Source organism: Stegostoma tigrinum, chromosome 5, assembly GCF_030684315.1.
Source record: "Stegostoma tigrinum isolate sSteTig4 chromosome 5, sSteTig4.hap1, whole genome shotgun sequence".
Taxonomy (NCBI): domain Eukaryota; kingdom Metazoa; phylum Chordata; class Chondrichthyes; order Orectolobiformes; family Stegostomatidae; genus Stegostoma; species Stegostoma tigrinum.
In genome coordinates, this window is record NC_081358.1 from 79,315,039 (window position 1) to 79,337,239 (window position 22,201).

The 22,201-nt window shown below is 39.0% G+C and overlaps 1 protein-coding gene across 1 annotated transcript in view; it reads right to left on the reverse strand.

The window, feature by feature from the left end:
- Positions 1–5,159: 5,159 nt before the first annotated feature.
- colec12 (collectin sub-family member 12) overlaps positions 5,160–22,201 on the reverse strand; it is a 188,420-nt gene continuing 171,378 nt past the window's right edge. The window contains exons 7-10 of the mRNA XM_048530136.2: positions 21,719–21,855; positions 19,257–19,366; positions 12,388–12,530; positions 5,160–6,665 (exon numbers count right to left, since the gene is read on the reverse strand). Coding sequence (XP_048386093.2) covers positions 6,649–6,665; positions 12,388–12,530; positions 19,257–19,366; positions 21,719–21,855 — 407 coding nt within the window. The 3' untranslated portion in view covers positions 5,160–6,648. The remainder of the gene's footprint in view (positions 6,666–12,387; positions 12,531–19,256; positions 19,367–21,718; positions 21,856–22,201) is intronic.

Here is a 22,201-nt window from a genome sequence, read left to right on the forward strand (position 1 = left end):
GGTATACGCTGCTGGAGGAGAAGATCAAGTTCTTGACAACTTTCATTACTTTGGAAGATTTTGCTTTAACTACTTGCTATTTAACAGAACATCAGCTCTAGAAATTTTCCAAAGAGCAATGTCTAGTATTTTGCAAGGCCTTAGTGCTGTACTATGGGCATATGGTGGAACAGTTGAACAACATGAACAGAGAGTTTGAGAAATGTTACATTGTTTACAGCAAGAATGACTGACACCTAATGAAAAATGGGAATTTTCAAAAAAAATTAACTTTTCTTAGGCAAATCGTGAGTAGCAAGGATACAACGGCAAAGCCACAAAACAGAATGACTTCCCCACTCATACTTTCGTCCAAGCCTTCAGGGTATTCTATAAATGGTCAATAAAATAGCAACATTCTTACCAAACTTGGCCCAAGTTTCTGAAACTTTAAGGCAACTATTCAGGAAAACACAAGAATAGTGTTGAAATACGCACAAGAAACAGACAATTAAAGTACAACAAAGTGATAATGTCAAGTTATGCTTAATCACTACAGCTCCTCATTTCCGGCCATAATCACAGAAAATGCCTCGGCCACAAGTTTGGAGGCAGTCCTTTTACAAGAATGGACACATTGAAGCTGAAGGTCTATCTATCATGTGGCCTAAGCACTATCAGATACTAAGACAAGACAGGCATTTCTACAGAAAGAAGCTGACGTTTTTCCAGCCACCATCAGTTCTGAGGAAGAATTACCGGACCCAAAACGTTAACTCTGCTTTCTCCTTCACAGATGCTGCCAGACCTGCTGAGCTTTACCAGCAACTTTGTTTTTGCTACAGAAAGAAGTTCTTGCTGTCATATGAAGTTGTGAAAAGTTCTCAGACTATGTAGTTGGTCTTATAGCAGTCATTGACACATATCACATAAACTTAATTTCATTAAAATAAAACAAAGAACTGTGGATGCTGGAAATCTGAAACCAAATCAGAAATTACTGGAAAAACCTGTGGTACCCATTATCAGCTTTTCTTTCTCTCTGGCATGCTATCATCCATTCCATCGTCTGCCATTCTTTCTCTGTAGGCTCCATCTCTGCCTATCTGCTCATTCCTTTTCCTATCCCCACCCCCTGTCTTCAGCTTATATATCACCTTTTCCTAGCTACTATCAGTTCTGAAGGGTCACTCAACTCAAAATGTTAACTTTGCTTTCTCTCCACAGATGCTGCCAGTCCAACCACGTTTCTCCAGAAACTTCTATTTTTGCCCTAAGTTACATTACTAGATGAAAGAATGTTACCAAGAGCCCAGATATTCCACCTGAGTTTAATGAGGTTTGCTTATGAAATGAAATGTGTACAGGGTAAGATACAAATAATGGCAGATACATTGTGCAGAGCACCTATGGGTAGACTGACACAGCAAGGAGTGAATTTTATTGACAAAATCGAATCAGACTCTCAGAATATTGCAGCACATTGGCTTGCAAGCACTAACAAACTCAGAGAACTTTGTCATACACAGATACAAGAGGAAGATTCCACCCAAATTCACCAACTCTATATTCAAGTTTGTCCAGAACAAAATCTATTGGGATAGTCAGGAGAATGTTCTTCTATTAGGCAGACATCATTGAAAAATGACATAAAGACTTACATGGGTATAATGAAATGCAGAGTTCATGCTCAGTTCGGTGGCTGGGAAATGATTTTAAGTTGTGAACTATGTGCAATGTGTTGATCAGAATGAAGAAACCACTACTAATGTCCAAATTTCCAAGCAGACCTTGGGAATGTTTAGGAAAAGCTTAATTTTCCATAAGTGACAAGTCATACTTATTGTCATGTTTTTTTTTCTGGAATACATTGAAGTTTAACAGTTATGTATGTTGACTACTCAAAATAGTTGTTAGAGCTTTGGATGAAAAATTGCAACTGATGGACATCAATCCAAGTTGTAGACAATGGCCTACAATTTGTGAATGAATATTTTGCTAATTTCACAACAACAAAAAAATGAACTTCAACGTCTGACAAATTCTCTCAGGTATCCTCAAACTAACGAAGCAGAACAAGGAATCACAATGATCAAATTACCACTGAAGATAAAAATAAATTTCCAAGCAGCACTCTTAGATTGCAGTGAGGTTTTGTCAGCTTTTGTGCTCCTAAGAAGTTGCTTGGCCTGCTGCATTCATCCAGCTCCACACTTTGCTATCTTAGATTGCAGATCAACTTTGATTACTGAATTAGCATCATAAGAGTTACTGACAGGAAAGAAACGCAAAATACAATTTCCTATACTCCCAAAACTAAATATTTAGGATTATCAAAGAGTGTAAGACAGAGAGAAAACTTTGGGAACACCATAAGCAAAAAACTAAAGTAGGAACTATTTACTAAGACCTTATCAAAACTAAATGAAGGCCAAAGAGTATGAAGCAAAGATCAAAACAGAGAGATGTAAATCGACATAGATCTTATCAAAATGTATTATCAGAAGAAATGAGAAACCTTTTTCCATAATATTGAAGACAGCAAACATTCAGCTATCTGGATAAACCAAGTAGTGAAACTGTAAATTACAGGCTTCAATCATCAGGAAGTGGCCTTGCTTGCTGCATGCCATCTTTAACCAATCGTGAATCTGAAGATACACATTTCTCATCTGGTACATACTTAATTCCAGGGTACAATTTAATTGGGCAAAGTTAATGAAACGCATGATAAATCTACTAGAATGTGGCTCCCACTGCCTACAATTGGGAAGCATGCTCTGCCCTCAATTTACTGCTAACTTAATAACCAACTTTTATCCCACCATTTGGAAGCTGACATTTTGTCTACTACTCAATTAAGTTCTGCTGCGTGCTTCATCTGCTGCTTCTGTTGTGTGCAATTGCTTTATTTCTTCCCTTATAAGATATCTAGAGTGCATACAGTTTTCTCCAGTAGCAAAAACAATCAGCTATCAACAATAGTTGTAAAAATCTATTCTGCTGGACAGTATACTGTTTATTAATTGATAAAATGTGGCTGTACTAATGTTTAGACAGAGACAGAGAGAGATGATGTAATGTGGTCACAGCTCAAAAGGAGCATAAATACCAGCACAGACCTCTGGAGCCAGGCTGCTTTCAATCTGTAAGGTTCGATGTTAAAGGCAAAGCTTGGAGAAATCAATGCACACCTGTTTAAATAAAATTATTTTTATTTCACAATTTCAAGTTGGTTTTGTTTTAGCTTTAGTTATTACAGATGTATTTGACGCTAAGATAATACATATCCATGTGTTAAGCCCACTGAAGTTACTCAAAGCAAAAACTGACCATGGTGCACGGCTTTTATTTGACTCTCCCAAAGGAATATTACAAAAAAATTGTCATATGCCTTCAATAATGATGTGACAAAGCCTATTTTGTCTTTAATTTTAATCACTTTAATTTCCTTTTTCACTTACTTTTTGTGGCTAAGTGAATTGACTTACAACCTCCTCCTTAGGCTGAGCTAGCGCTGCTCTATAACCAGTTGCCACAGATATCAGAGCGTGGATGGCCAAATCAATGACTTCAGCTCCTTTCTTTGTGAGTCAGTGCTGCATTCTGCTTGGTAGCTTCCTCATTGGCACATTTAAGATGAGAAGATTGCAAAGCACTGCAATCCATGAGTCTGTGACGTAACTTGTTTTCATTTCAGTTCCTTCACTGCCTCAGTCTAATTGCTATTTTAAAATCGATTGGTAACCAAGTAACTAATAAATTCTGAGTTAACACAGTGTGGAGCTGGAGGAACACAGCAGTCCAGGTAGCATAAAAGGAGCAGGAAACTTGATGTTTTGAGTCAGGACCCTTCTTCAGAAATGGGGGAGGGGAAAGGGAGCTCAGAAATAGAGAGAAGATGTGGGACTGGGGAAGGTAGGTGGAATAATGACTGGTGAGTGCAGGTAGGCAGTGGTGAGGATTGATCAGTGAGGTGGGAGGAGCAGATAGGTGGGAGAGAAGATGGACAGGTTGTAACAAGTCAAGAAGGTGGGGATGAGCGAGAGGTTTGGTCATGGGATGAGGGGATTTTGAAACTGGTAAAATGCACATTTAGGCCATTAGTGACCGCCTCGAAACCGACATCTATTTCAAGCCCACCAACTCCCACAGCTACCTAGACTACACCTCCTCTCATGCACCTTCTTTCAAGAATGCAATCTCCTACTCCCAAATCCTCCTCCTCTGCTGTGCCTAGTCCCAAGATGGGATGTTCCACTCCCGAACATCCCAGATGTCCTCTTATTTCAAGGACCTCAACTTTCTCCCTTCGGTGTTCGAAAATGCCCTCAACTGTATCTCTTGTGTTTCCCACATCTCTGCCCTCACATCCCCTCCCACCAACAAAAACAAAGACAAAGACAGAATCTGCACCCCCCCCCCGTCCTCATATATCACCCCACTAACCTCCATATCCAATGTATCATTCTCCACCACTTCCGCCATATACAAAACTACCCCACAACCAAAGATATATATTTCCCTTCCCAACCCTATCTACCTTTTGTAGGGATTGCTCTTTCCATGACTCCCTCGTTTGTTCCACACTCCCTAGTAACCCCACCACCTTTCCCTACAACCGCAGGAAGTGTTACCCTGCCCCCACACTTCTCCCCTCACCTCCATTCAAGACACCAAACAAATCTTTCGCATCAGACAGAGGTTCAGCTGCATATCCGTCAATGTGGTCTTTGTATCCACTGCTCCTGATGTGGCCTCCTCTATATTGGTAAGACCAAGCGGAGGCTCAGCAACTCGGTTCATGGCAAACGACACCTTGCTTTCACGAACCATTTCAACTCCCCCTCCTACTCTGTGGGCAACATATCCATCCTGGATGATGTCACCCGGTAACTGGAGGAGAAGCACCTCATATTCCACTTTGGTAGCCTGCAGCCCAATGGCCTAAATGTGGATTTTACCAGTTTTAAAATCTCCTCATTCCATGACCAACTCCTGCCTTCTTGACCTCACACAGCCTGTCCATCTTCTCTCCTACCCATCTGCCTCACCCACTTCACTGACCAATCCTCAACACTACTTACCTGCACTAACCTATCACCATCCCACCTATCTTCCCCAGCCCCACCCCTCCCCTATTTATTTCTGAGCTCCCTTTCCCCTCCCCCATTTCCGAAGAAGGGTCCCGACCCAAAATGTCAACTTTCCTGCTTCCCCTGATGCTGTCTGGCCTGCTGTGTCATCCAGCTCCACACTGTGTTATCTCTGACACCAGCATTGGCAGTTCTTACTATCTACAACTAATAAACTGTGTTTTGGGATCATTCTTCTTCTGCTATCAAATGTAAGTAGGTATAAAATAATTTTTTCATAAATATTGGTTCAGAATTAAAATCAAACCTTTCACAATATGCAAGTGGCTGAGAATAAAATACTGAAATGTATTCTTAAATAAATTTATTCAGCTTTGTTAAATGATTATTTAAAAAAAATGTACCTCAAAACTAGTTACTATCTCATGCAGTTTTTGCAAATGTGAGTTAAAGGGATCTCTATATGTTTACATTGCTGAGTCCGTCCAAAGTTGATGGCTGAGCATTATTGGATAAATTTTTGCAAATATTGACTGATTAAATGTTTTGAATATTTAATTAGTTGTTATGGCAGACTCTTAAGTAGGGTCTTAAGTTTTAGCAGTAAATCCTTAGGTTAGTTTAAAATAGGAATATTTGGAAATCACAAGATTGCATTTCATGCAAGTCAAAAGGCTGCGTAGGGCAGTAGTTTACATAGTCAACTTCTTTTGTTCCAGTTCTGTTGCTTGAATATAACGACAGTGGTCTTTTTTTGAGTTACCTTCTGAGATGTCCTGCAACTGATGTCAAAATGCTTCTTCATGGTCAGAAAGCACAGTAATTACTTTTCCACTTGAACTGTAACATTTGCATTTGCAAATATATTCTTAACATATTCTGCTTTCAGGTGAGTTTTTTTTGTCCAATGAGGGCAAAGGTAGAAGGTAAAATGGCTGCCCACCTGCTTAAGTAAAGCAATGGTCTTCTTTTACTTGTTATGATAAAACATAAGTCAACTCTACAGCAGCTGAAAGGTAATGAAATAAGATCCAATTCAAATCCTACCCCCATTCCTTATATTTGGTATTTTATTTGTGAATACAATAGGGGAATTTTTTCTATTTCACTGTAAACTGGACACAGAAGATTCAGTAGAAATATTCTCAAACTGGAAAGCTGTGTAAATCTGTTATTATGCAGAATGGTAAATACTTTTTAAACGCGAATGTTTACATATAGATTTCCTTTTACTGATGTAAGTATTTAAGGAAGGTAAAACTAAAAAAAAAGTTGGGCTCATATGAATTTTGCAATATATTTTCTTGCTTATTTCACTTTCCATAAACAATATTTTTATTGAATAATAGATATTCTTTAAAGAATAAAGTTTTGGGCTAACTTCAGATTAAAAGTTCAAGTGGGCTGAAGATTTAAGTTCCAATGCCCAGTGTGAGGAAATGGTGTTTGGGAAGCTCGGTTATTAACACTGATCTGAAGCTTCCTTTGGTAATCAAAGATCTGAAACTGGTGACCACTTCCGAAACTGGTCCGGAAATGTCTCTGGACGTTCTCTTTAGGCTAATCAGGACAATCACCCTTTCAGTTGATCTGTAATGTGAAAAGACAGATGGTATGAATACATCCAGCTGCAGAAAATTGATTGGAAAATCACAGTAGCAACATTATAGTTATGATTTCAACACAACATACAACAGACAACAAGAAAGCAGATAATACTTATTTTCCAAAAGCAGCTTCCTGATTCATGCTGTTCAGGGATCAGTATGCCTGGATGTAGTAATTAATTTAGAATGCGATGTATAATTTACTGGCGACTACCTGAGATCCCTCCAGGCATAAGATCCTATGTTGACAGGCCAATGCATATCAATATGAACTTGTCAGCTCTATTCACAGCTTTATTAATAAAAAGAATTTAACAATTCAAAGATGAAACAATTAAATATGTATCTATTTTTAATAGGAATCTCTATATTAGGAAATACTAATGTTGTATCATTAAATGCTAACAGACAGGTACAAAAATAATTAAAAATCTTAGAAGAATGTTAGTTTTTATCTCAAGAGCATCAGAATGCAAAGGGCTGGAAGTAATGCTACAGTTGTATGAAGTTCTTATTAGAATGCATCTAAAGTATGTATCCAATTCTGGCTCTGCACCTCAGGAAAGATGTTGTGATCTTAGAGGGTTTGACTGCAGATTTCTTAGAATGATATCTGGACTGGGTGCACTGATTAGGCTTCCATCTGTTGATTTAAATCTTATTGGAGCATCTCTGGAAAGCATGCCTCACTATTCACAGTCATTATAAAAGGTAAAGATTTTATTGACGTATTTAATATTTCCCGATTTACCTGTGTTTTGTTAGATCAAGCTTAACAAAAATCATGAACCAGTTTTTTGTACTTAACAAGAATTACTATTTATTACAATATCATGGATGAAGAGAAAAATCTGGGAAGGCAACTGAATACTTCTTATCCACAGTGTTCACTAAGATTATCCTTTTGCTGACAGAGTTTTGATGTTTGTTGACTTTGTCTTCTCCAGGTGCTTTTCACTTCCTTGCAGGTGGCACAGACTTTTGGTTCACAAAACATAGTTTCTTAGCTACTGGTTAAAAGTCACAGGCTACGGCAACTGGGGAGTGAAAATAAACTGGCTTACTTCAGGTTTTTTTTTTACTGCAGAGGGAAAAATACCACTCCGCTTTTGTAGTGCTCCAAAAGGCTTTGGGCTGTATTGTTCACACACTCAAGCAGTTCAGCTATTTGGGAGCCAATCATGTTGTTAGCACACAGAAGGCTTTTGCCATCGACAGCTCTACAGACCAATTAGCTACTTGTCGCCAACTAAGTCTCATTTTGTACACAAGATTATTTACAATAATCTTCCTCTGCTGAACAAGCAGCAGTGTAAACAACACTTAGAAATAAATATTAGTAACTTGTTTTTGAAAGATGCAGTAACCCCTTCCACAATTCTTAGTTTTAAAACAGTCCTTGTTACTATTTCAGTCCACAATTCAAATGACCAAAAATAACAGTCTTGACAATATAAAAGATTTAGGGAAAATTAATTTATTATTTAAGATGTTTGCAGGGGTTGATTGGGTCGATAGTTTCTCTTTACCTCTACAGGTAGAAGAGTTTAAGATCAAAAAAGAAGAAATAAAGGGTAATCTTCAAAAATCTGGAACTCTTCTCTCTCAAAAAAAAACGACGTTAGCAGATAGATGGAGCCGAGATGTAGATATGGTATTTTGATCATAGGTCAGAACTCTAAAGTACCATGGATATTTTTTGCAATTCCAAATTGTGTGTGATTTTTTAATGACAGCCGAAATGACCAAAAGTGGCTGCAGACGTAAGTTAATTAGATCTCGGGTGAGAGGGGGGGAGAGAGAGAGAGAGAGAGAGAGAGACGTGGAATTTCACACCTAAAGGTGCAAAGGGAACTTCAAGAAACAGCCCTTAAAGGGGGAAAACGGCAAGTCAGAATAGGCTGGATTGTGGCCTTTACGAAGATAATGAGGAGCAGCTGACTCCTGGTCAACAACGATTCACTCCCTGCAGAGTTTATCCCAAACAGCAGACACATTTTGTATCTTTCCCTCTGGAAAATAAACAAGGACAGGGGTTTAAAAAGCCAGATTGAACTCGACTAGTAGGTGTTAGTGGGACTGAAGTTCTTATGTGTGCCAGTGGGTCAAGGTACCCATATGTACTTACAGCATTAGCTGTTTAAGTCACATCTGAAGATTTATCCACTTGTTATCCCAGTGTCGCAGGTAAAGAGTAATCTCACTCTTTGTTATCTCAAGAACACAAGACCATAAAATATAAGAGTAGGATTAGGCCATTCAGCCCACAGCGTCTGCTCTGCCATTTTATCATGTTTCTCAACCCCATTCTCCTGGCTTCACTTATAATCCCTGACCCCTTACTAATCAAGGACCTATCAATCTCTTGTCTTAGATACACTCAATGACCTGGTTTCTGCAGCCTTCTGCAATAATGATTTCCACAGATTCACCACTCTCCCTCCGGTTGAAAAAATTCCTCCCTCATCTCAGTTCTAAAGGGTCATCCTTCACCTGGAGGCTGTGCTCTTGGGTCCTAGTCTCTCCTACTAGTGGAAACAACATCTTCATGTCCACTCTCCAGGAATCTCAGACTTCTGCAAGTTTCAATGAGATCCTTCCACACACTCAATTGACATGGAGTCCTCAACTGCTGCTCATATGGCAAACCCTTCATTCTGGGATCATTCCCAGAAATCCTGGTTAAATTGGCTCACATTGAAAAATAAGTTCATTTGGGTCTGGGTGAAAGGTATCCACAAGAGAAGGGATCCATTTTTGATTAACCTTCTTGCAACCATCTGAGCAAACAGATGGGTAAGAAGGGGAACTATTGTCACCCAGGAACTTAATATTTGGGGTATCCCATTTGGGATCATAACAAGTTAGGGAACCTTGCTTGGAATCTGCATATAGCCATAGGTTGACTAGAATACTACTAGGTGCCAAAAGTAAAACACTTTCAGAAATATATGTTTATGGAGTCTGATGAGTAGCAAGTAAATCCACAACTCAAACATTTTGGCACAAGTGCTGGATGTGCCACCAGCTGTGAACTCCAGTTCTAGCCTTACTAAAGAGAGACACAGGAACAGGAGTAGGCCATTTTTGCCCCTGTGACTGTTCTACCCTTCACTGTGATTGTGGTTGCACTTTAACCTATACTGTAAAGTTGGCCCAAAAACAGTATTGCAGTTTCTAGGCTCCACTGTCTTACTCAGTGATAGGGTATCTCTGAATGATACCGCATTGAATTTGTTCTGAAAGCCTGGCAGATGGCCAACACATTATTTTGTTCATGCCTAGTTTTGAACAGCTTGGCTTTCATGGCAGGATGCATGCCTTGTGTGGTATATTGGTAAACCTAGCAACATATAAATTCAGTACAGGAAGTGATTATATATTTTAATCCCAAACATAAGATTTTTTTTCTACTACTTGAGGATTACATGCAGGCAAGGAAGGAGCTCAAAAATGGTCTGAGGAGAGCCAGGCGGGGGCACGAGAAAGGCTTGGCAGAAGGAATCCGGGAAAACACAAAGGCATTTTACACTTACGTGAGGAATAAGAGAATGGTCAAAGAAAGAGTAGGGCCGATCAGGGATAGCATAGGGAACTTGAGTGTGGAGCCTGAGGAGGTAGGGGAAGCCCTAAATGAGTTTTTTGCTTCTGTCTTTATGAAAGAAACGACCTGTGTAGTGAATGAAACCTTTGAAGAGCAGGTGTGCATGCTGGAATGGATAGAGATAGAGGAAGCTGATGTACTGAAAATTTTGTCAAACATTAAGATTGACAAGTCGCCAGGCCCGGATCAGATTTGTCCTCGGCTGCTTTGGGAAGCGAGAAATGCAATTGCTTCGCCACTTGCGAAGATCTTTGCATCCTCGCTCTCCACTGGAGTCGTACCTGAGGACTGGAGAGAGGCAAATGTAATTCCTCTCTTCAAGAAAGGAAATAGGGAAATCCCCGGCAATTATAGACCGGTAAGTCTCACGTCTGTCGTCTGCAAGGTGTTAGAAAGGATTCTGAGGGATAAGATTTATGACCATCTGGAAGAGCATGGCTTGATCAAATACAGTCAACACGGCTTTGTGAGGGGTAGGTCATGCCTTACAAACCTTATCGAGTTTTTTGAGGATGTGACTAGTAAGGTTGATGAGGGTCAAGCTGTGGATGTGGTGTATATGGACTTCAGTAAGGCATTTGATAAGGTTCCCCATGGAAGGCTCATTCAGAAGGTCAGGAGGAATGGGATACAGGGGAACTTAGCTGCTTGGATACAGAATTGGCTGGCCAACAGAAGACAGCGAGTGGTAGTAGAAGGAAAATATTCTGCCTGGAAGTCAGTGGTGAGTGGGGTTCCACAGGGCTCTGTCCTTGGGCCTCTACTGTTTGTAATTTTTATTAATGACTTGGACGAGGGAATTGAAGGATGGGTCAGCAAGTTTGCAGACGACACAAAGGTCGGAGGTGTCGTTGACAGTGTAGAGGGCTGTTGTAGGCTGCAGCGGGACATTGACAGGATGCAGAGATGGGCTGAGAGGTGGCAGATGGAGTTCAACCTGGATAAATGCGAGGTGATGCATTTTGGAAGGTCGAATTTGAAAGCTGAGTACAGGATTAAGGATAGGATTCTTGGCAGCGTGGAGGAACAGAGGGATCTTGGTGTGCAGATACATAGATCCCTTAAAATGGCCACCCAAGTGGACAGGGTTGTTAAGAAAGCATATGGTGTTTTGGCTTTCATTAACAGGGGGATTGAGTTTAAGAGTCGTGAGATCTTGTTGCAGCTCTATAAAACTTTGGTTAGACCGCACTTGGAATACTGCGTCCAGTTCTGGGCGCCCTATTATAGGAAAGATGTGGATGCTTTGGAGAGGGTTCAGAGGAGGTTTACCAGGATGCTGCCTGGACTGGAGGGCTTATCTTATGAAGAGAGGTTGACTGAGCTCGGTCTCTTTTCATTGGAGAAAAGGAGGAGGAGAGGGGACCTAATTGAGGTATACAAGATAATGAGAGGCATAGATAGAGTCGATAGCCAGAGACTATTTCCCAGGGCAGAAATGGCTAGCACGAGGGGTCATAGTTTTAAGCTGGTTGGTGGAAAGTATAGAGGGGATGTCAGAGGCAGGTTCTTTACGCAGAGAGTTGTGAGAGCATGGAATGCGTTGCCAGCAGCAGTTGTGGAAGCAAGGTCATTGGGGTCATTTAAGAGACTGCTGGACATGCATATGGTCACAGAAATTTGAGGGTGCATCCATGAGGATCAATGGTCGGCACAACATTGTGGGCTGAAGGGCCTGTTCTGTGCTGTACTGTTCTATGTTCTATGTTCTACTTAAGCGTTGTATAAACCGTACATCTGAGAAGTTTGAACAAAATATTTATATTTGCAAGTCTGAATTCTGCTGTTGTCAATCTTAACTTTGACTGTACCTCTCCTAGGGCCATGAGTACTCAAAATGAATTAATGAAATATAAAGGGCCAAAACCATAAAAGGTTAATGAAGTGAAAACAGTGCTTTTTGCTTCAGTCCAGCGTGATTACCAAACTTTCATTATATCACACTGCAGTACCAGATTAATTGTTGACTGTAGGGAAATAAGCTGCAGCATACAGTGACTTGCAACACCTGGGATCTTTTCCAATTGAAACTTCTATTTCTGTGTCTAGTTGCAAAACAGAATCAGATTTTCTCATGCAGAAGTTCGAATTAAACATTCACCTTTGTCCACGTTCTTCTCACAAATCAAACCATTGAGGTCTGTGCAAAAGAAGTCATTCCACAATGCGCCTGAAGTCAAGCCAGCACAATCTTCAGTTGCTCTTTCATGTTGCCAATTATCAGGTTGCCCTGGCTTCCAGTTTCTGGAAAACAGCAGTCAAACAAAATGAAGGCACAAGCCAAACACGCAGTGAATCCTTTCAGTATATGGTCAACAGAAGTTAATATAGCTACCTTGTCAAGAATAATATATTTGCCAACTGTCTGCCCCTCTTCCGCAGCTACGTTCATGCCCAGGTGATCTTGGAAAGGGAGCATGCAGTGTCTATCAAAATGTGAGGCTGGATGAACACAGCAGGCCAAGCAGCATCTCAGGAGCACAAAAGCTGACGTTTCGGGCCTAGACCCTTCATCAGAGCCTTCGGGCCTAGACCCTTCTCTGATGAAGGGTCTAGGCCCGAAACGTCAGCTTTTGTGCTCCTGAGATGCTGCTTGGCCTGCTGTGTTCATCCAGCCTCACATTTTGTTGTCTTGGATTCTCCAGCATCTGCAGTTCCCATTATCTCTGATGCAGTGTCTATCAATGCCTTTAGAGAGCGATGTGGGCACTGCATCTGCATCTTGCTGACTTGCTGTCTCTCACCTATTGCTTTCATTGCTTCTCTTTGCATCACCCCAGTCACTCCTGCTTCCCCATGTTACTGAGGCTTTTCACTGCTTCCTTTGTCACTTGCTTGCTTCATTCCACTGCCTCCCACTTCCCACCGCACTGATCTCTTGCTCCCTTTAATGCTATTCCATCCAAGTCATTAGCATATATTGCAAATAAGTGTAACTTCAGCACTGAACTCTTGCTCCCTTTAATGCTATTCCATCCCTATACCTCTCGAAGCCCCTCATTATTCACTTCTCATGGCTCCTCCTTGTGTCCATTCTGGAAAGTGATTAAAAATGTCGAGGGTCTGCTAGAGTAAGCAAGAGAGAAACCAAGTCACTTGTGTCAGTCATCACTGTCTTGCGATGTTGGGAACCATTTTGCATCTTTCACTTTCATAGAATCAGATCTATTATCAAGTGATCAGCACATTTATCAAAATAAATTGATCTTTGCCTCTTGTTGATTTGACATTTGTTACTGCTGAAAATCTGACCATGTTTCCTTTTTGCTTTTTGGAGATTTGTGCCATGCTCATTGGTTAGTTCTTCCAAGAACCACAGTCTCTGTTGCGATACAGAGATAACCTGGGTGAACGCTTCATTGTAAATTGTAGGAATATGTTGTGGTTTACAGATAATCTAGATGGTAATTCGAGGAAGCAGTACGTACAGAAAGAAATGCTAAATGCTGTTAGTTCCTGTGAGTCTGTGGAAAAATGTACAGACCAATATCAATTCTTGGCATCAAGCCTGGAAAAGTGCACGGCACCTCAGAACTTGAGCCTTAAGTTTTTCCAGCATACAGCTGTTGTCTGGATGTATTTTTATTGATTGTTTAATTACCATGTGTCTAACTCTATATGTACATTGCCACTTTTTTTGAAAGCACAAATAATGGAATTGCACAAATTAGTGCTCAACTTTCTGGATGATAGTATTTTGTACTGCGGAATCTAACTCCATTTGAATTTTTCTTGAATGTAAATGCTAAACTTCCAAGAAAGTTCAATGTATGGGGGTGGGGGGAAGGTGGTTGGGCATCATCTTTCAGACATGATAGAACATCACCTTTTAAAATTTCTAATGGCATCAAAACTGTTTGGATAAAGGTTACTCAACTAATGCACAGATTCAATGCTGCAGTCAGGAATCTTTGAAAGATTTGTCATATTGTCGATTATGATAATATGTAGATTTATGAATGAACACAAACCAAAAGGTAAAGTGTGGTCCATCAGTTTCAACAACTTAAAAGTTTACAGGTGACCATCCTGACGTATTGCCATTTAAGGGAGGTAATGCCAAAGCAAGGGGTATCAGACTCATTGTAAACAATTAGCTGAATGTGTGGATTGTATCATGCTTGGCCAGTTTCAACAGATTTAAGATGTGTCTATGAATAATTGCATCAGTGTGTGTCAATCTTGGCATATAGTGCATCTTGTCTATTCCTTTTGGGATATCACTTAAATGGAAGTGAAGTCTTTAACTTTTCTGATAGCATCCATTTAGTGGACCTGTAAGTTGTAACATTGCAGTTACTTCCTCGACGCTGTTGACATGCTTGTATGTCACTTCAGAAGCTTCTCCGGCATTGTTCCTTAGATCCCTTGTTTTCATGTTCTGTTATGCTATAAGACCATAACAGCAGAAGTAGACCATTTGGCCCATCACGTCTACCCTACCAATCAGTAAGATCATGATTGACTCTATGAATCAACTCCACTCTCCTACCTATTCCCCATACTCTTGATTCCCTTACTGGTTAAAAGAATGTCTCTCTCAGTCTCAAACATCCTAAACAAAACAACCTCTACAGCCCTCTGTGATAAAGAATTCCACCAATTCACTGCCTTCTGAGACAAAAAAAATCCTCCTCATCTCTTAAAATGGGGGATCCTTTATTCTGAGATTACGCGTTCTGGTCCTAATCTCTCTCACAAGGGGAAAACATCCTTGCCATATTTAGTCAGTTGAGACACTTTTTAGAATCTTATATGATTCAATCAGTCCTCTAAATAGCAATGAATACAGGTCCAACCTACTCAAGCTCTTCTCAAAAGAAAATCCCTCCATATCTGGGATCAAACTAGTAAACCTTCTCTGGACTGCCTCCACTGCCAATATATCTTTCCTTAGATAAGGGAACCAAGAATGTTCACAGTATTCAAGGTGTGGTTGCACCAGTGCAAAGTTTTAATAAGATTTCCTATTTTTTATTCTCCATTCTCAGGCAAGGCCAATAAAAGTCAACACTCCAATTGCCCTCCCTCCTGGCTTATTCCCAACTGAACTTAGGTCCCAGCCTCTTGTGATTCATGCATGAGGACTCAATGCTCTGTACTACAGTTTTTTTGCAATCTTTCTACATTGAAATAATACTCAGCTCCTCTGTCTTCATAAAAGGCAAAACCTCACATTTTTCCACATTATGTTGAATTTGCCAAGTTTTTGTTCACTCTTACCTTGTCTATATCTCTTTGTAGTCTCTTCATGTTATCTTCACTACTTGCTTTTGTCCCTACGTTAATGTCATCTGCCAACTTGACTATAATGCATTTACTTTCCTCATCCATGTCATTAACATATATTGCAAATAAATGTAACTTCACCACTGATCCCTGTACTCTTGTTGCAGGTTGCTGTCTTGAAAATGTACCTCTTATCCCAACTTTTTGTCTTCTACTAGTTAGCCAATCCTCTATCCACATTAATATAACACCATGAGCTCATCTTATTAAGTAAACTTACTGAATGTAATCCAAATATATTACATCCACTCATTCCTTTCAATCAAACCTGTTTGATACTTTCTCAAAGAATTCTAACAAGTTTTCATACACAATTTCCTTTCAAGAAGCCATGCTGGCTCTATTTAATTCAACTATGCATTTCTAACTGCTCTGCTATTACATCCTTTATAATACTGTAATGTTTTTCCGTAGCTGACATTAAGCTAACTGATATGCAGCTTATATTTTGTCTCCCTTTTTAGAATAAAGGTATTGCATTGGCAGTTTCCTAATCCTTTGGATGATATCAGAATCTAAAGATTATTGAATGATTACTACTAGTGCATCCACTATGTCTTTAGCTGCTTATCTTAGGTTATATTCTACAATTCTATCAGGTCCGGGGTGATGTTCCCTCTAAGCTGCATGGCTGCAACATGCACAAAGTTCTGAGCACAGTGATCAGCATCGGCATGGCGATCGTGGTATTAACTTTTGGTTTTGGATGTCACTGCCACCCCAGGCCTTTGAGGCTGTGCAGCCAGTAAGAAAATTAGTGGAAATGCTGCCTTTAGTTATTGGCCTTTAGTCCTGTCAGGTTCTCTGGCATTTTTTCTGTCACAATGGTTATTTTGTTTATTTCCTTCCTTTTGTTCCTTGATTTTGTATTTTAAGAATGCTAGTAATGTGAAGACTGATGAAAAGTATTTATTCAACTTCTATCATTTTCCGGTTCCTCATTATTATTTTTCCAGCCTCATTCTGAGGTGCCTATTTTTACTTTGGCATCTTTCTTTCTTTTCGTATATTTAAGACACTCTACTTGCTATCAGTTTTTATATAACTTGCGAGTCTACCCTCAATTTATTTGCTGCATCTTTTTCTTTTTAGTTATCTTTTATTGGCTCTTCAAATTTTCCAAATACTCTGCCTTATCATTAATCCTTGATACATTGTGTATTCTCTTTCAATTTGATACTATCCTTAAGTTTCTTGGTTAACTACAGTTATCCCTTCCTAGAATTCTTCTTCCTCATTAGGACATATCTTTCTGAGTCTGAACTATTTTCTTAAATATCTGCCATTCTTTATAAATTGTCTTTACTGCTAAAACACCTTTCCCATTCTACTACAACCAGCTCTATCCTCACTCATTTGTCCTTACTTAAGTTCAGCACAGTTGTTTATAACTTTAGTTTCTTACCGCAAACTGAATACTAAATTCTATCATGTTATGGTCACTATTTAGAAAAATTGCCTCATTTCACATTACCAGATCCAAAAGTAGCCTAATCCTGGTTGGATCAATTACATATCCTTCTAGCAAACAGTCCCAAATACAACGCTGAATTCTTCCCCTGCCAGTTTGATTTTCCCAATCTACATGAAGATTAAAGTCACCCATGATTAATGTGCTGTCTTTTTTATGTGCATTCATTATTTCCTAGTTTATTCTCTGTCATACAGTATAAAAACTGTTAGGGGACCTACTGATGACTCCCACAAGGGTCGTCTTCCCTTTATTTCTTACCATTACTCATGTGGATTTTATACCTTCCATTTTAAGATCATTTCTTGTCATCACACTTATTCTATCTTGTATCCACAAGTCTGTCCCACCATCCTTTCTTTCCTACTCATACATTTGGAAAAAAAAATCACATTCTTGAATATTTAGTTCCTAACTTTGATCTTCTTGTAATTATACCTTCATCATGGCTATAAAACTATATCCTGAACTCTATTTGAGCTGTTAATTCAAAAAGCCATTAAGCACCCTTTTTTCTCTTTTGACCCTATTTCCTGCTGTGTTTTTATGTTTGACAGCTCTGTCCCTTTCTGTTCCACTCTGGGTATCATGACCTAAGTAGGTGCCCTGCAATCCAGCTACAACCTTTTTCTTGAGAAGATGACATATCCTGTCTCCAGAAACCTCCCACCCCACCTAGATTAAAGGTCTCACCACAGCCTTAGTTATTCAATATGCCAACTCTCTAAGTTTTTCTGGGTAACTTGAATTCTTGCGTACTTTACCCAATACCACCTTGTAGAAGGTAATGTAAGAAACATGCAAGTTCAGAAGTTCCACTGAATGTGTTGATGGCTGTGACAGCTGTTCTAGAATCAAGCATTTGCAGATGCTGCTGGCCTGCTGCAATTGCTTTGAAATCACAATCTTCCTCCAACAGTGCATCTGTGGTGTATTTCTTACATTTGTGTATAATTGTCTTTCGGAAAGATTCGTTAGGTGTAGAGGTAATGATAAGTTTGAGTGTCTTGTATCAAACTGATCATGGCCTACAAACTGATCATTGCATGTGGCTATTAGTAGCATAACATGAACTCACGTTTGCATAACTAGAAATTGACTCAAGATTTAAGATAGCCAGATTTTCACAGGCTCTCTCAGGATCTTTGCTGTCATTAATAGAAATAAAAGTGGATTTTATTCTTAAATCTTCAAATCCCCAAACAATAATAGATTTGCTGATCCAAAATGCAATTTCTTTTATAATAACGGAATTTCAAAGATGTCCCAATCCACGGTTAGCTGTTTAATTACCATCTCCAGTGACTCAGGTACTGTTCGGGGACTCAGTGTTTGAATCCTGTCATGGTGGATGGTGGGATGTGAATTCAACAAGAATTCAACAATTCAACAGGATTCAAACTGAGTCCCCGAACAGTACCTGAGTCACTGGATTAATAATCCAACAATAATACCACGAAGCCATTGCCTCCCCCTTATCACTTTGCATGTGTCCTGCTGCTGCCACCTCACTATTAGGCTCTCACTCCCTGCCATGCTGCAGGGGTTATTTCTGCTATAACCTTTGCTGTGGGATTTTGTCAAATACCTTCTGGAAATCTAAGTTCTGTATATCTACTGGTCCTCCTTTATCCACGATGTTACTTCCTTAAAGAACTCCAACAGATTGGTTGAACACTTAGGTGGCAGTAAATTCAACAAGAATCTGGAATTTAGAGTCTGACGATGACCATGAATCCATTTGTCAAAAAATCCATCTGGTTCACTGATGTCCTTTAGGGAAGGAAACTGCCATCCTTACCTGGTTTGGCCTACATGTGACTCCAGACCCACGGCAATGTTGTTGACTCTCTCTACCGTCCTCTGGGCAATTAGCGTTGGGGAATGAATTTTGGCCGAGCCAGTAACAACCTCATTCCGTGAATGAATGTAACAAAACGCTGTGCACACTGCGTTGCAGCTAGCTGAAGTTATAGGTCACATCTGTGCATGCATGAACACATTTTAGGTGTATGGATAATTAATTTGTTTAAAGAAAATATTTTTTAAATAAAAATGTGTGCAGAATTGGTTTCCAAAGTGTGAATGTTATGAATCATAATATACTTAATTTGAAGTTGAACAACATGGTTAATCAGATTTATATGACCAAATGGTAATTCCAATTAATTTTCAGCATTATTATATTTTATAATAGAATGGACACATACGTGTATTCTGCAACGGTTCCATCCACCCATTTCCACACATTGTGCTCTTCAGTGTCTGACAGACCAATCCAGAAGTAAGTTATTCCATTTATTTGCCTTCTGACCCATTGCTGTAATGCAAATGCACAATTTATTAGCACTGTAGATAAGTACATGTTAAAATAATGTAGCTGCTTTTAATATTTTCATACAAGTATGTAAAATACAGCCCACTATTTCATAAGACTCTTCTTGAGATACATTATTAAAATTGTACTTGTAAGTGTTATTTACTTCAGAAGAGTTTAGAGACATGTCACTTTATTGGTTGTATTTGCATGTGTCAACAAGCTGACCTATAAAATTGGGAGACATAGCATAGTGGTAATGTCACTGGAATAGAAATCTATCAGGCATAGGTTAATCCTCTGGGAATATGGATTCAAATCCCACTATAGCAACTGGATTATAAAGCCAACCTCAGCTGTGGTGACCATGACAACTTTCATCTATTATCATAAAACTTATTTGGTTTACTAATGCCCTTTATGAAAGGAAGTCTGCCATCCTTATGTGGTCTGGCCTAAGAGAGGCTCCAGAACCACCACAATGTGGCTGACTGCTAATTGCTCTCAGTTAAGAGAAATGAAGGATGGGCAACAAATACCAAAAAAAAATTCTAATCCACAAAATTCTGCTGTTGGATCAAGTTCCTCCTTTCATGGCAAGGCAGTCGCTTGTTAACAGTGTGGTCAGAATGATTGGATCAGTTGGGCTGTGGGCTAAGTAAATAATAATTGGCAAAGTTAAGTGGGGAATGTATTCATGATGAATAGAATCCAACAGCAGAGGATTTAGATTGGAACATTTATTGTTCACTAAGTTTGTTATGACATTAGAAACAACAAATTCCTAAATATGAAAGTAGGAAGCCCATACTTGAGCTGGAGTGTTCAGAATTGTGAGGTACTTAAAATGTTATATGATGTCTGATTGCTATAGAATCTCTATTAGCATTCAATGTCATACCTCAGATTACAGAAACGCTGAGGGAAAACCTAGATAATTCCTAAGGCCTGTGGCATGTATTTACATGAGAAATGAGAAAATTATCAGGATTCTGGAAATTGTATGGAACTCTTGAATGGGTTGAGAATAAACAAGAAGTAGTCTGTGTAAGATTTTCAGGTTTAAAGGATAAAGGTTTATGAAACATTTTATGTATTAAATTAGTAACATTTGTTGTGCAATAATTAAAGAAAACAGATGTTTTTGTTTAAAACTCAAAATCTGGTGTCATAATTTCTTTCAATTAGTAACTGGGAGTTTGAATTTCTTTTTTAGAAGTTAATGGAATTCAAGAGCGTAACAATATTTGTGGTATGATGAAAGAAAGTGAACTGTTCTAAGCATGGTTTTTACCAGTCCTTTCGAAGCTTAATAAAAAGGTTATGCATTCTACATTTTTTTCCATCCTAGAATTAGGTTGCTAGTCAGGGGCTTGAACAAAAAGAATGACATAACTACTTCAATTCTACAAGTTAAATTTGTGTTCTGACTTGTCTTAACTTGCACTCTTTAGCCAGGAAACAGCCTGCAAATCTTAAAGAATGTCAACTGTTTTCAATATTTTGAATGGTCCTTTCTACAGAGAGTTAAAATGGTTGAATTCTGAGTAGACAGGGCCTCGTCATCTTTATTTACCTCAATCACTGGTGAGCATCAGATCATCTGCACTGGATTTACTAGCCCAACATTGACTATACTTCCAAAGTACTTCAGTGTGATAAAGCAGGTGACACATTGAGTAAACAGAGATAACAAAGTGTAGAGCTGGATGAAGGCAGCAGGCCGAGGAGCAGAGGAGCAGGAAGGCTGGCGTTTCGGGCCTAGACCCTTCTCCTTTAAACATTTTTTTGTAGAAGTATTTTATTTTTACATGAGGCAAACAGCAGCTGGAGATATAAATGGCTGCTTCACATGGAAATTAGGTGCCCTGCCAATGACCTGCAAAATCTGGGGGAGGTGAAGTACTGGAGGACACTGATAAGCACAATGCCATTCTGACCACTAGGATTATGACCTCCAGTTTCAGACTCATTTATAATACAGATTGCAATTATTACAACATGATTAGGAATGAGATTCAGAGTTATAACTTTTAGCCTGAACTCAAATGGAATGGAAAAGTTTCTGAACTGCTGAACCTTGGTATTGTCACCAGGAAAGGCAATCAATATATTATAATGTAAGATTAACACGGAAGTTTTGCTTAAACAACACTTGTCACTTTCATGGTTTAAGAACCTTTTCTCATTCCATGCTTTCTTAATTTCTTATGCTACAATTTTTTGAATGTGAAAGAAAAATGCTGTAAGTCAAATTTGCTTTAATATCTAGACCTTTCCTCTTGATATTTCTGAAACAATCATCAGACGTTCAAAGAGGAGCAAAATAACAAGATATTTTGTACATTTTTGTACCTGTTCTTCACGGTTATCAATTATAATCATGTTGGATGACATGTTTTTGCATATATTATTTCCTTCTTCAAATTCGACAAGATCAACAGAGAAATAATAACATTTATCCTTAAAATTCTTCCATTTAGGTGGACAACCTTTATAAAAAGAAAGGAAATTACTGAAGACATATTTAAGTAGTATAAGAAAATATAAATACATGTTTAGAAGAATTTTTACTTTTAAGCAATTGCTCATCAAGGTGAGGAACCACAAACATTTCAGTTCGGGCTGCCCATATCAGCACCAATTTCCCAGGTTCGGTATTGCAAAGTAATTGATGTGAAAAAGAAATCTCTCTAGTCTTTCCAGACATATTTATATTTGAGAACTTTCCTGTTCATGGGTTGAAGAACTACGGAGCATCTCTACAGCATCAGCATAACATGCGCTATATACTCCATATCAGAGATAACCCAAAATCCATTACAGACAGCTGACTTG